General features: G+C 47.4%; 1 protein-coding gene across 3 annotated transcripts in view; it reads left to right on the top strand.

Annotated features, from left to right (window-relative positions):
* The window catches only part of TMEM143 (transmembrane protein 143), a 229,327-nt gene that overhangs the window by 151,957 nt on the left and 64,507 nt on the right, over window positions 1-12,863 (top strand). For all 3 annotated transcript variants that reach the window (XM_078654969.1, XM_078654970.1, XM_078654971.1), the window contains exon 5: window positions 11,855-11,991. In XM_078654969.1, coding sequence (XP_078511095.1) covers window positions 11,855-11,991 — 137 coding nt within the window. The remainder of the gene's footprint in view (window positions 1-11,854; window positions 11,992-12,863) is intronic.

Here is a 12,863-nt window from a genome sequence, read left to right as displayed (position 1 = left end):
CGAGTCCTCCAGGCCCTCCGATATCAGCAGTCGCAAGCAGGCGGTGCGCGTTGTTCAGACTTCCATCTGGTGCAATGTGTGCCCCCGGCTGTGCCCGCCTACTGCTCCGTGCCGTGGGCGCGTTTCAAGTCGCCTTGTCGGGAAAATGGGCCCTCATCTCTCCCCGAAACCACAAGGGTCTAATCGTCGCCGATATCTGCAGCCGGGCATGAGGTGATAATAGGGCCCCCTCTGAATTGCCGCCTGCACACCAGCTCTGTCCCACTGGCAGCCGCTGCAGAGGGGACCGTAGATAGGAGCCACAGCCGCCCCGCCTCTCAGGCCCCAACCAGGGTCACCATTCCCGTCCTCAATGGGACCACTTCGGGCTCAGTCATCCACAGGCTTGATAACAGCTGGGTGGCAAGAAGTGCAGGCGATGAGCGAGTTACGCCGTAGGCCACCTCCTCCTGCAGGCCCAAGCAGTGGCCTCCTTGTTCCTCGCTGCTCAGGGTATAAGGGCCGTTGTATTTCTTCGCCGCTCTGGCTGATCGATTCTCCTTTTTATGGTTGCTTTTTACAGGATTTTAAAAGGATTTATGGGCGGACGAGCCGGGAGCTCAAGAGGCTCATGTCGTGTCGGCCATGTTGCTTGGCCACGCCCCATAGAAAGAATAACTTTAATATCTTTTTTGCTGTATTTCAAAATACCATGAGGTTCCAAAGCGTTCAGGTTTTCCCCTAGTTCTAATAACAAATATCTCACATTTTGTAGCCAGGGGATTTTTTTTCTGAATTATCCAAACCTAAACAGTCCTTAATGACCTCCCTGGTAAATATGTGCCCTCCTTTGACCAGATGCCATGTTATGTTCACAATATACTTGTTTGAATGGTCTCTTTTTATGTATGATTAAGGTGGAAATTGAACTGTGTACACCCAATAATCTTCGTAAAAATAGTTTTTCTTGCACTTTTACCAAAGGATACTTATCTCCGCCCCTCAGCGGGGAGCTATACAGAGCTACCGGTATGCATTTCCTTTTATACAACTTTCACCATATCTCTCATCCTATCTTCTTGGAATATCTAAAAATCACTGATATACCCCTTACAAAAATTAATTTAGCTATCTCCATATGTGCTGACCAATGAAAAATCTCCTAGTAGACACAAAGGAAAGTTTCGATTCTATTAAGATTATTCTCTGCTTTCTTTATTTTCCAACACCAACAGATTTAACATTACAGAAAAAAACTCTCTTTCCCAGGAACCCCAGGGAAAGGGCAGTCCAAGAGGTCAGCCAATCAGCATCCACTCATGACTTCAGTGTACGGGGAATGGTGGGATATCTCCTCTTTCTTGACTGCGAACCGTCTAGCCGTTTAACGAATTCCGTTAGTCCGTTTTAGATGTGTCTGGTCCTGAAAGAAGTAAGAGAATATCGAATGAACCAGAACTTAACCAACACGAGGCTCACAAAGGTAGTACATCGATAAGGAGCAATATTATCAGAAAAGATACAAGGATACACAATCGTTAATACGAATACAATTATACTTTTGAATAGTAACAACCTTAAACAAAAAATATTGAGACCAATACTTATACCTTACGGCGTATTGATACATAAGCTAGGGTGGGAGAGAGTGACTGACTCCTCAGGATCTCTGGGAGGGAATAATCCTCGCCTCTGAGTCCTTAATAGAATTGAAACTTTCCTTTGTGTCTACTAGCAAATTTTTCATTTTATGGCAGGACCGGAGTCGAGGATTATGCTCGTTCAAAGCTTGTCCACCACCAGCGAAGCCATGTCAATGACCGGTTTAAAATAGAATCTCTTAAACATTGAGTCTGCTGACCAGTCAGTGGCATTGCTAATATCCTCGAGACAAGCTTCGAGGGTAAAGGCTTTGGAGGCCATCGCTCCTCTCACTGAATGTGCACCGAAGTGCGAGATGTCAATGCCCGCTTCCCGCTTGACCCATCTGACCCATCTTGCAATGGTGGGAGAAGACACAGCCTTGAAGGGATTCCTGAGAGAGATCAGCAACTGGTTTACACCAGGAGGACAATATTCATCCGTCATGCTCTCACAAGCCTTGAGACAACGCACCACACATAACTTAGGGTGTCTATCAAAAGCCGGGTACGAAATTACCCTGGAGACAGTTTTGGTGCGGTGAGAAACATGAAAAGTGACCCCTTGGGGAGAAAAAAAACAGACCAGGGAGGTCTAGAGCTCTCACATCAGAAACCCTCCTGCAGGAGACAAAACAAAGGAGCATGGCCAACTTTGCAGAGAGTTGCTTGCGAGACAGGTACCTATTCGAAGGCCAGGTTTTGAAGAGATGCAAAATTTTGTTAACATCCCACAGGTGTGAGTACCTAGGAAGGGGAGGAAGGGATAGGCGAATACCCCTCAATAATTTACATACAAAAGGATGTTCCCCCACTGCAGCGCACTGCACCGGTTCATTGCCCGCCGAAATGGCTGCTCTGTACGAATTTATGGTGCGGCAAGCCAAATCCTCTGTGGCCAGGGAAGCCGGGAAATTCAGGACGGGGACCACCTCGCACCCCATGGGATCCTGACCCCGGCTAAGGCTCAAATCCACTCATTTGGACTAAGCCGAACGGTATAGTTTGTTGGTGCCGTCTGCCCATGCCGCTGCCAAGATAGTCTGAGCGTCTCCCGATAAGCCTTGGCGTCTCCAACTTTGCCGGAAATCCTCCAAGCCATGAGGGGCATTCAATTCTGCAAGACTAACAGGCGAGGCCCTCCTGGGGATCCCGAAGAATCATGTGATCGAGGGGTAGAAGGATTGGAGAATCCCAAGAAAGTTCCAGAAGAACTGGAAACCAAACTTGCGACTTCCAATAAGGCGTGATGAGCACTACCTTCGCCTGCTGACGGCGAACCTGCGCGGTGAGGGTCATGATCATCGCAAAGGGTGGAAAGGCGTACCCAGTCTCCAGGGACCAGTCCTGAAGGAATGCGTTCATCGCCATCGCTAGAGGATCCGGTTTCCAACTGAAGAAACGGGGAAGCTGATGGTCCAGGTGAGAAGCAAAGAGGTCCACCGAGAAGGGGCTCAGAGGGTGTGGAGCCTCTGGAATACTCTGGTATCCAACTGCCAGAGACTGACATCCGACCATTCTCGGGAGCACCCGTCCGCCACCACATTAGCTCCCCCTGGAAGATACTCCGCCGTTACCTAGACACTGTTGTCCAGGCAAAAGGTCCAAAATTCCTTGGCCATGTCCGCTAGGACCTTGGAATTCGTGTCCCCTACGAGATTTATATAGCGGACCGCGGACACATTGTCCATTTTGAGAAGGACATGACAGCTGATCCTGTCTTTCGTTCAGCACTTGATGGCAAAGGAACCGGCAAGAAGTTCCAAGCTATTGATATGAAGACGCTGTTCGTCTGCGGACCATTTTCCTCCGGAAAAGGAGTCCCCGCAACGTGATCCCCAGCCCAGCTTGCTGGCGTCCGACTCTATGACGATGTCCAGAGCTGAGCCAAAAATGGCCCTCCCGTTCCAGGCCTCCATATGGTCCAGCCACCACTGCATTTCTAACCTCACATCGTCCATGAGGGGAACGAGTTCCGAGTACTGCAAACCCTTCCTGAGGTGACTGGCTTTCAGCCTTTATAGGGCCCTGTAGTGCAGGGGATGGCCTGTATGGAGGAGGAAAGAAGGCCCACCACTCTGGCTACTTGCCAGAGAGAGGTGGTGGGCCAGGCCAGCGTGCGTCTGAGCTCCCGCCGAATCTTGGAAACTTTCCTGGAGGGGAGACTTATTGTTGTTTTGACCGAGTCTATAATAGACCCTAGAAACATCTATTGGGCCGGAATCAAGAGGGAATTTTTCGAATTGATGACAAAACCCATGCTCTGCAAGAGATGCACCGTCGTCCGTAGTTGCTCTGTGACTGAGCCAAGAGAAGGATGTCGTCGAGATAAATGAGGAGACGGAAGCCTCTTGCTCTGAGGTACTCCACCACAGGTTTGAGCACCTTGGTGAAGCACCAAGAAGCAGAGGAAAGACCGAAAGGTAGCGCTGTGAACTCGTAAACCTGGCCTTTCCACAGGAATTGAAAAAACTTGCGATGCGTTGCGAAAAATCCGGACGGAAAGCTAACCGTCCTTCAGGTCGAGGCGCACCATCCAGTCGTTTGGGCGCAGGAGGTCGCGCAGCAGGTGGATTCCCTCCATTTTGAAATGGGGGTAAACCAATCAGCGGTTGAACTCCTTTAGATTGATAACCGGGTGCTGACCCCCGTCTGTCTTGTCCACTAAAAAGATGTTGCTTAAGAAACCGCTTGGGTGGAGGGAGAAGCCCACTATCGCCCCTTGGTGTAGGAGATCGTGAACCTCTTCGATCACCAGAGCCGTCTGCGCGGACGTGAATACCAGAGGTCGTGGACGGCAATCCTGCCTCAGGGTCCCGTAGAACTCTATGTGAAAACCTCCTATGGTCTGAAGAACCCAAGAATCCGCAGTAATAGTCTCCCAATTGTGAGCAAACAAAGCCAGCTTGCCCCCCACCTGCAAATGGGGGTAAGGGGAGAGACTCACCTGATTGATTTTGGAACTGGCGTCTGCCTCCTCCTATGGCGCTTCTGCCTCTTCCGTGTATGCGAGACTGGAAGAATTCTTGCTTGGGCTGGTCACCCGCCTTCTTAAAGCCTTTGTTGGGAGCTTGAGTATAGAAGCGGCCGGTTGAGCGCCCCCGGCCACGACCGACCCCAATGAAAAACTTTTGGGTTGAACACTTTTGATGGAGGCATGCGCCTTATCAAGAGTGGTGAAGGTGGACACGAATTTTGTGAGCTCCTTCACAAAGGGCTCTTCGAAAAGTCCTCCATCCGCCACTGCTCCCGCCTCCGAAGAGGCCAAGTCCCTTAGCTTTGGGTCCACTTTAAGCAACAAGGAGCAGCTTTGGCACAGTTGGCATTCCCCAGGAAAACGATAGCTCGCTGGGCCCAGCCGGAGACTGACTCTGGGGAAAGAGTGGAACCAGAGGCTTTCTCCTCAGCCAGATCTAAAATGTATGTGAGGGGACCACAGGCGTCCAGGAGCTTGTCCTGGCAAACTTTCCAGGACCTATCGATCCCTTTTTTGGGATCGCGAATATACTTTTAGAGGAAAGTGGCCATTCTGGCATCTATCTCGGGGGTGTCAGCTACCTTGCCCGGAAGGGCAGGCCGCGGCATTCCGCCCGCAAGCAGGCCCTAACTTCCTTCTCTAGGGGTTTCCTCATTCTGCTGGCAACAAAGTGCGTCACCTTCTCGCTCGGTGTCCACATCGAGGAACGGGGATGGACTAAATCCTCTGGGACAAGCATGTCTGCAGGACTCTCGGGAGCACTCTGTTGTGCATCAAAATATTGAGAATAAAAACACAGCGCTCGCGCGCTCAGCGCATAAAATACACACAGCTAGCAAAAACCCCAATCAACATATGAAGAAGTGGAACACAGCGATCGCGCAATGACACCAAATACAAGTCACCACTATGTAAAAACACAAGGAAATAGTGCCATGAACATAGAGTATAATGGAAGCTACTTATCTGCTGGTGAACAGGAATAGAAAGAGGAGATATCCCAGCATTCACCGGACCCTGAGCACATGTGTGTGAGAAGTTAGCCTGGCATATGATGTCCACTAGTTCTAGTGGGCACCTTGCACCAGTCTAATCGACCCTTATTGATGGTGGTTGTAAAGTCAACCTTATCGAAAGCTATCCTAGGGGTAGCAATGGCGAGCAGTCTTCAGGCTAACACTTCAGAGAGCGAATTTAGCTAGTTGTTTTACCTTTTATAATCCTTTGAGTACCAAATGAAAGCCCACCACACAAGGTATATATCAAATATATATGTATTTATTCTAAACACAACCCCTCTGCACTCTTTGTGAGGTCAGAGGTAAAAGTACAATACAAGTTACTTAATTAGCATACGATAAGTTGCACAGTATACGTTATGCCCTAGGGGCCTCACAAACCATATACTAAAATAGTGGTATAAGAACCAGATGAGAATTAGAAAGCAGGCATGGGGGCTGTAGAATCGCTGGGGCTACTCTAAACAACCTATGGTTAGGATGTAGGAGGCCCACGGGAGACGCGTGCATTGTCTAAACACAGCCGCGGGTTACCATTGACTTTCGCCTGACGCTGTGTTCTTAACTGAAACTTGGCTTCAGGATAGCTCTGGCCCAGACTTAGCCATGGGACTCCCTGACACATATGCTATTGTTAGACTGGACCGTGAAAAGAAATTAGGTGGAGGAATAGCAATTGTTTTCAAAAATAGTTATAATTGTGAATTCAGCAAGCTCCCATGTGAAGGTTGCGAAGGCGCAATTTTCAAACTCTCACTTACACCTAACTTTACCTTTTCTGGAGCACTTATTTATAGGCCGCCAGGAGCCGCCTCTAAATGGCTACCAAACCTGTTAGAACTCATTGGTCCTCTAGTTATGAAAATGGCCAACTTCACCATTTTGGGGGATACGAATTTACATTTGGAGAAAGAGGATTGCTTAATAGCCAATGATTTTATAGCGGATTTAGCATCCCTTAATCTGACCCTAAAGAACTCCGGCCCCACACATAGAGCCGGTCACTTGTTGGATCCCATCTTTTCCAACTTAACTGACATATTTACACACACTGCCTTACCAGTGCCCTGGTCAGACCATTTTCTGATTAAATTCTCCCTTCTTGTAAAATTTTCTAACAAGGATAATGCACCGGTACCTACGCAACTAGTCAGGAAATGGAAAAAGCTTGACATGGAAAACCTCAACTCCTTTCTTGAAGGACAAAATCAACAGTACAAGAGTTTTCAACATCTGTCCAAAATTGGCTTACAAAAGCAATCGATTCCTCCCTACCCAAAACAAAATTAAAACAAAATTCCCACCGCCCTCCCGCCCCTTGGTTCACTGAGACCCTAAAACAAGAAAAAAGCAGCTGCAAAAATGCAGAACGGAAATGGAGAAAAACCTACTGTCCAGATGCCAAATTAGCTTATAAAAATAAACTTTCAAATTACCAGAGGCTATGTGCTAAAGCTAAAGCTGAACATGCCTGTACAAAAATAACAGAGGCTCTTGGCCAGTCTAAAACACTTTTTAAAACCGTGAGAGAACTAGCTGGTTCCCTCACTATACAATCGCCGCCAGACCTTAATAAACTACAATGCGACTCCCTTGCGTTTTTTTTTGTCGACAAAGTGGACAAAATATATCAGGGCATAGAACAAGACACAATCGACCTGGTCAAGACTCATTTGACTCTGCCTCCTACCCCACCTATTGATACTAGTTTCGAAACTGATACTTCAGATTCCATCACCCCTGCTGAAGCAGTTCTGTCTTCCTGTCCACCCTCTTCTGACGTGACACCTCCCGTCATTCTTAACAACTGGCCGAAGCTTGACCTTGACCTGGTTCGTAAATTATTAAATACTATCAAATCAGGCTCACCCAATGATCCACTACCCTGCCCGGTCCTAAAATAACTCAGTAACGGGGCCTTGGATATAATCACCAATCTTCTTAATAAATCCTTACAGGAAGAAACTGTACCGAATGAGTGGAAGCACGCGATGATTCATCTGTTGCTGAAAAAAATGGGAGCAGATCCCAATCTGCCATCCAACTTTAGACCTATCTCTCTGTTACCCACCTTTGCAAAAATATTAGAAAAACATGTTCATAGGGTTCTCACTGATTTTATTACCACTCATGATTTGCTACCCCTCCATCAATCAGGATTCCGCACAGGCTTTTCCACAGAGACGACCTTGTTAGGCGTCACTGAAAACATCCGTCTAATGCTGGACCGTGGAGAAACGGTAGCCTTGCTGTTACTCGACCTCAGTGCAGCATTTGATACTGTGTCACATTCTGTTCTTGAACAAACACTCCATTCCATAGGTATCAGGGGCGCAGCTTGTAACTGGATTAAATCCCTACTGGAACAGCGCACTTTCCAAGTCTTCTCTCAGTCCGCCTGCTCTGACACTATGACTCTTAAACATGGGGTACCTCAGGGCTCCATATTGAGCCCGTTACTTTTTAACATTTATATGAGCCCGCTGCCCAAAATGATAGAAGAGACTGGATTACTTATGTTCTCCTATGCTGACGATTCTCAGCTTATCTTCTCTCTATCATCTACAGAGTCTAATAACACCTCTTCACTTAAACTCGGCTTAACCAAGATCGTGGAGTGGATGAGAAAAAAATGTCTCAAACTCAATGGTGAGAAGACTGAGCTACTTGTCTTAGGTAAGAACAAAGAGCTCTGGGGACCCCAACACTGGCCAGACGAGATGGGTACCCCCCCGATCCCAGTCAAATCAGCCCGCAACCTTGGGGTCATCATTGATGAATCGCTTAATCTTAATCAACAAGCTGCGAAGACGTCAGCTACCTGTTTTGCGATATTAAAGTGGTTGAAAAAAATGTGTTGGATGCTGCCCAAAAATACTCAAAAAACTGTCATCAATGCTTTAATAACCTCCAGACTCGATTATGCTAATGTGCTATACTTGGGGGCCAATAAGGCTACAACCCGCCGATTACAGACAGTGCAAAATGCAGTCGCGAGATTACTGTGGAAAATTCCCATCTCCACACCTACCACCAAGTATATCCGCGAACTGCACTGGCTGAAAATCGAGAATCGGGTGAAGTTTAAATCTTTATGCTTTATGCATAAGATCTCTACCAACAGTGCACCCAAGTACCTACAAAATCTAATACATCCCTACCGCCCATCTCGAACCCTTCGTTCAGCCACGGCCAATCACTTTGTGATTCCAAAAATCAGGCTGGCACGAATGGGCGGAAAATCCTTTTCATATCTTGGACCCTCAATTTGGAACACTCTCCCGGTGACACTTCGGCAGGAAATCAACTATATGAAATTCAGGAAGGCCTTAAAAACCTGGCTGTTCAACATCTAAAGACCTGAATCAATCAAAACACTGGATCACTAGCGCCGGGAAACCCTTTGTTGGGTAGCTGTTGCGCTATATAAATGAAATAAATAAATAAATAAAAAATTTCTATCTGAAATGAACAAGTTACAAGTTTACAATTTAAGGACACTTCTAAATGAACTACGATGGAACCCTTTTGGACTTAGACACTAGGAGGGCCAATACCCTTGAGACTACCAGAGTACTTGTGTTACCTCACCCACGGAAGCCAGGTGCATAGGTCTCTTTTGGTGTCGGGTTTCGTCGTCGATTTCAATGGAGATCTGCAAAGAAGTGCTGCAGGCGACCAGAGGAAAAGTGTCCGGGTGGATCCAAGGGTGGATCGAAGATCTGAAGAACCTGAAAGCAGAGGAGACAGAGTCTGGGCCACTTGCCAGTGACCAGGGCGGCGATAGAAAGATGCCACCATATGTCGGCTGATTTCAGGTGAAAAGGCGAAGTTTGTCTCTTCTGCCACGAGGACCAGGACGCGTCGACGATGACCAGACGCTGGATTCGAGCTGTCCCACGAAGGATCTAGTAGTTTGCGGTGTCGTTATCCGGATTGGACCCAATAAGCATTGGCAAACTCAACCCACGCAGGATGTTGAGATGGGCTTCGGTGCAGACCAGCAAGGTCTGTGGAACTTTTCCTTTGCAGGGAAGTTGGAGCAAGCCTGGAGCAACCAGGAAAGCAAGTTGAAATAAAGGATTGTCTTCTTGGGGGCTCACTAGCCAATGGACTAGAAACCGCGAAGACACGTTGAGCGGAAATGCACAAAGCAAGCCCACGGGCCACTCGTGGAGTGTAAAGCTCTGAGCTTCGGTGCAAAAGGTGCTCGGATCTGGGGCTTCAAGCACCCCAATGCACAACTTCAGAATACCTCGGGTAGTCGATGCAGGTAGCAAAATGCAGGAGGTACAGGAGTTCCGGTCCCACGTCTCTCGTGTCGGGTCTCAGCTTTGCTGTGAGCGAAGGTCGGGGTCAGAGATGTCTTGAAGTCCCTGTCCTGTGTCGCATATTCTTCGGGATTCAGCGGGAGCCTCGAAAATGCAGACCGGCAAACGTGCTTTTGGTGCCTGTTTGAACAGGGTGGTCACTCCTTGACCACAAGGGAGATGTCTTCCGTCTTCCAGTCGAAATGGAATGTCGAAGGTCCAGGATATATGTTTCAGAGTTTCGTCCAGTGTAAACTGAAGTCCTAGGGACTGGGATCCTATACTTATATTACGTTTAGGGGTTGGACTAACTTTAAGGTCCCTCCTATGTGTGGACCTGGGGTGGGGGTGGTTACACCCCTTCCCCTTTGTCCAGTTTCGCGCCAGAGCTGGGGCTGAGTGCCCCAGCAACCGGTTTGAACTGGGAAATGCATGGAGCACCTAGTGTGCCCCAGGCAGTGTCTGAAAAGCATTCACTAAATGCAACCCTCCCTGCCCCAATACACTAAAGCCTGTCTGGGGAGGTGCCAGCACCTCCCTGGACAGGAAACCTATTGTCCAAGCCTCCCCTGCCGGAGTTTTGTCCAGCAGCAGGAGGGCAGACTCGTGTCTTTGGCAGCAGCATCCATTTTGTGATGCTGGGGCTCTGTTTAACTTTAACCGGGTAAACCAGTAACTACATGTCTTCTCCCTTTAGAAGAGTGGAATATTACCCCCACCGCCAGAACTGACGGGGGGGGGGAGTATTCCAAAGTGTTTGACACCTTACACAATATGTTTTGATAAAGCCAAACCAAAGTTAGCATTAACCGCGAGGATTATAAGGCACTTAAGAGTATATGGTTTGGCTATATCATAGATTAGTTATAAGGAGATGGTTCGGAAAGCTGCAAAGGGGTTCAGCTCATGCTAGGGCACCCTCTCAAGTAAAACTAAGAACTCTGCCTCCAGGATTGTCAAGGCCTGCCATAGGAGTGACTTATAGGTGTATATGTGTCTATATGTATATATAGATATAGGTATACTATATCTAAGTAAGGGGTGATTACACCACCTTACCCAGGCTGTGTGAACAGATCTGTGGTGTGAGTTTGGAAGGCAAACCAGGGGTGGCACAATACATGCTGCAGCCCCTGGTATGCCTAGGGTGCACCTATGCCCTGGGTACCTATGGCACACTATACAGGGGCTCACAAGGGTGACCGAGTAACCAATCTGGTATGTACCTAAGGTACATGATATCAATTTAGAGAACAGCTGGGCTGTGGGCCTGATTAGCAGGTCCACAGCCACACTAAAGTCGAAAAACCAGACAATCACAGCAAAAAGTGGGGGTAACCATAGGAAGCAGACCCTACTCTCCTACAATGCGTGGATGCTTATTGGCTGACCTCTTGGACTGCCCTTTCCCTGGGGTTCCTAGAAAAGAGAGTTTTTTTCTGTAATGTTAAATCAGCTGGTGTTGGAAAATAAAGAAAGCAGAGCATAAACCTCGCCTCCGGTCCTGCCATAGAATTACTTTTTGGGAAAAGTGTGAAACCTAAATAATTCAAAGTTTGAACCTCTGTTAATTTTTTTCCATGTACATAAAAACAGTTCCCGGGTCTTTCCTTATTCCCACAGGACATAAAGAAGGTTTCCCTAAATTAAATTTAAGGGCTCTATCGTCCATAAAAATTACAAACTAATGACTATTCCGTTCTGGCCCATTTACTGTCCTTGAAATAAAGACTGCATCATCCGCGTGAAGCAGGATAGGAGTAGGGCATGTACCTATCCTAGGTGCTTCAGCACTAACTTCTTGCAGGGAGCGGTTGAATTTCATGGGAGATTATGTGAAAGCCTTATTACCTCCCACACACTCGTTTGTCTTTAAGTTGATTGAGACAAGGGTTAATACGACTGACTCTCTCTTCTTGGTTGCCTCAGGTGCAAGTTAACTTGGAGCTGTATGAATACATCCGATTCTGGGCTCTTGGACAGAGAGTTGGGCCCTTAACTGCCCAGGTGAGCAGTGGGTCTCAGAAGAATTACTTCTACAAGTCTCAAAGACCGCCAGTCCACAGGCAAGTATGTAGACATGTTGCATTATAGGCCTAGCTAGATCAGGGTCTCCAGCTTTGAAGGTGCCACTTATTCATGTAACTCTTGCAGATGTTTCCATCTTACAAAATCTATTCCACATGTTCATGATTTTCCCATTTTATTTGCAAAACACGGATGGAGTTTGGTGTTACAGGGGGTTCAAAAGGGATACCTCAAATCTTAATTAATACATAGACCTCACGAGCACGAGTAGTACTTTTGATGGATACATTTTTCCACAGATTACTTTGTCTTATGAATATCCTCCAGGTGCCAAGCTGGATATGGAAACTTTTCCCACAGCAATAGTTCTCCAGCATTGCTAGATGGCGTTGTGTAGCCTCAACGACTTCACTCATATAGGATGTGATGACTTTGGGAGATATAAGGCTTATGCTGGTATCAGTTCTTGTTTTCCACGCCTCATCAGTGTGGATCTTTAGTTCTCTCATACTTTACAGAGGGCATTCCTGAGCTTTTCAGCAATGAGTAGGTGAAAGGTCTCCTAGGATTTCAGTGTTTACACCCTGTTGCAATCGCTGCAAGAAAATGTTTGTGTCTTATCCATATGGCATCTGAATGTGGTATCTAGACATGCAGATACCATATGGCTAAGACACATATCCTGTTAGTTGATTCACCTGAATGCCTTTGGAGAGTGGACCCAATGGCTATTTGTGACCTTGGTCTGCAGGGAAAACAACAAAGCGTTCCCTTTTCTCTTCAAGTAAGTCTCCTGACAGGGAATGATCAAAAAATGTATCAGGGCAGCTATCTGGGCCAACACATCCGTGCTGCGCGTACTGTCCCTTGAGTGCTTGACTACAAAGCCACGCACAATTTGGTGGAGTGG

The sequence above is a fragment of the Lissotriton helveticus genome, chromosome 7 (genome assembly GCF_964261635.1).
Source record: "Lissotriton helveticus chromosome 7, aLisHel1.1, whole genome shotgun sequence".
NCBI lineage: Eukaryota > Metazoa > Chordata > Amphibia > Caudata > Salamandridae > Lissotriton > Lissotriton helveticus.
This window is presented reverse-complemented; position numbering and strand designations above follow the sequence as displayed.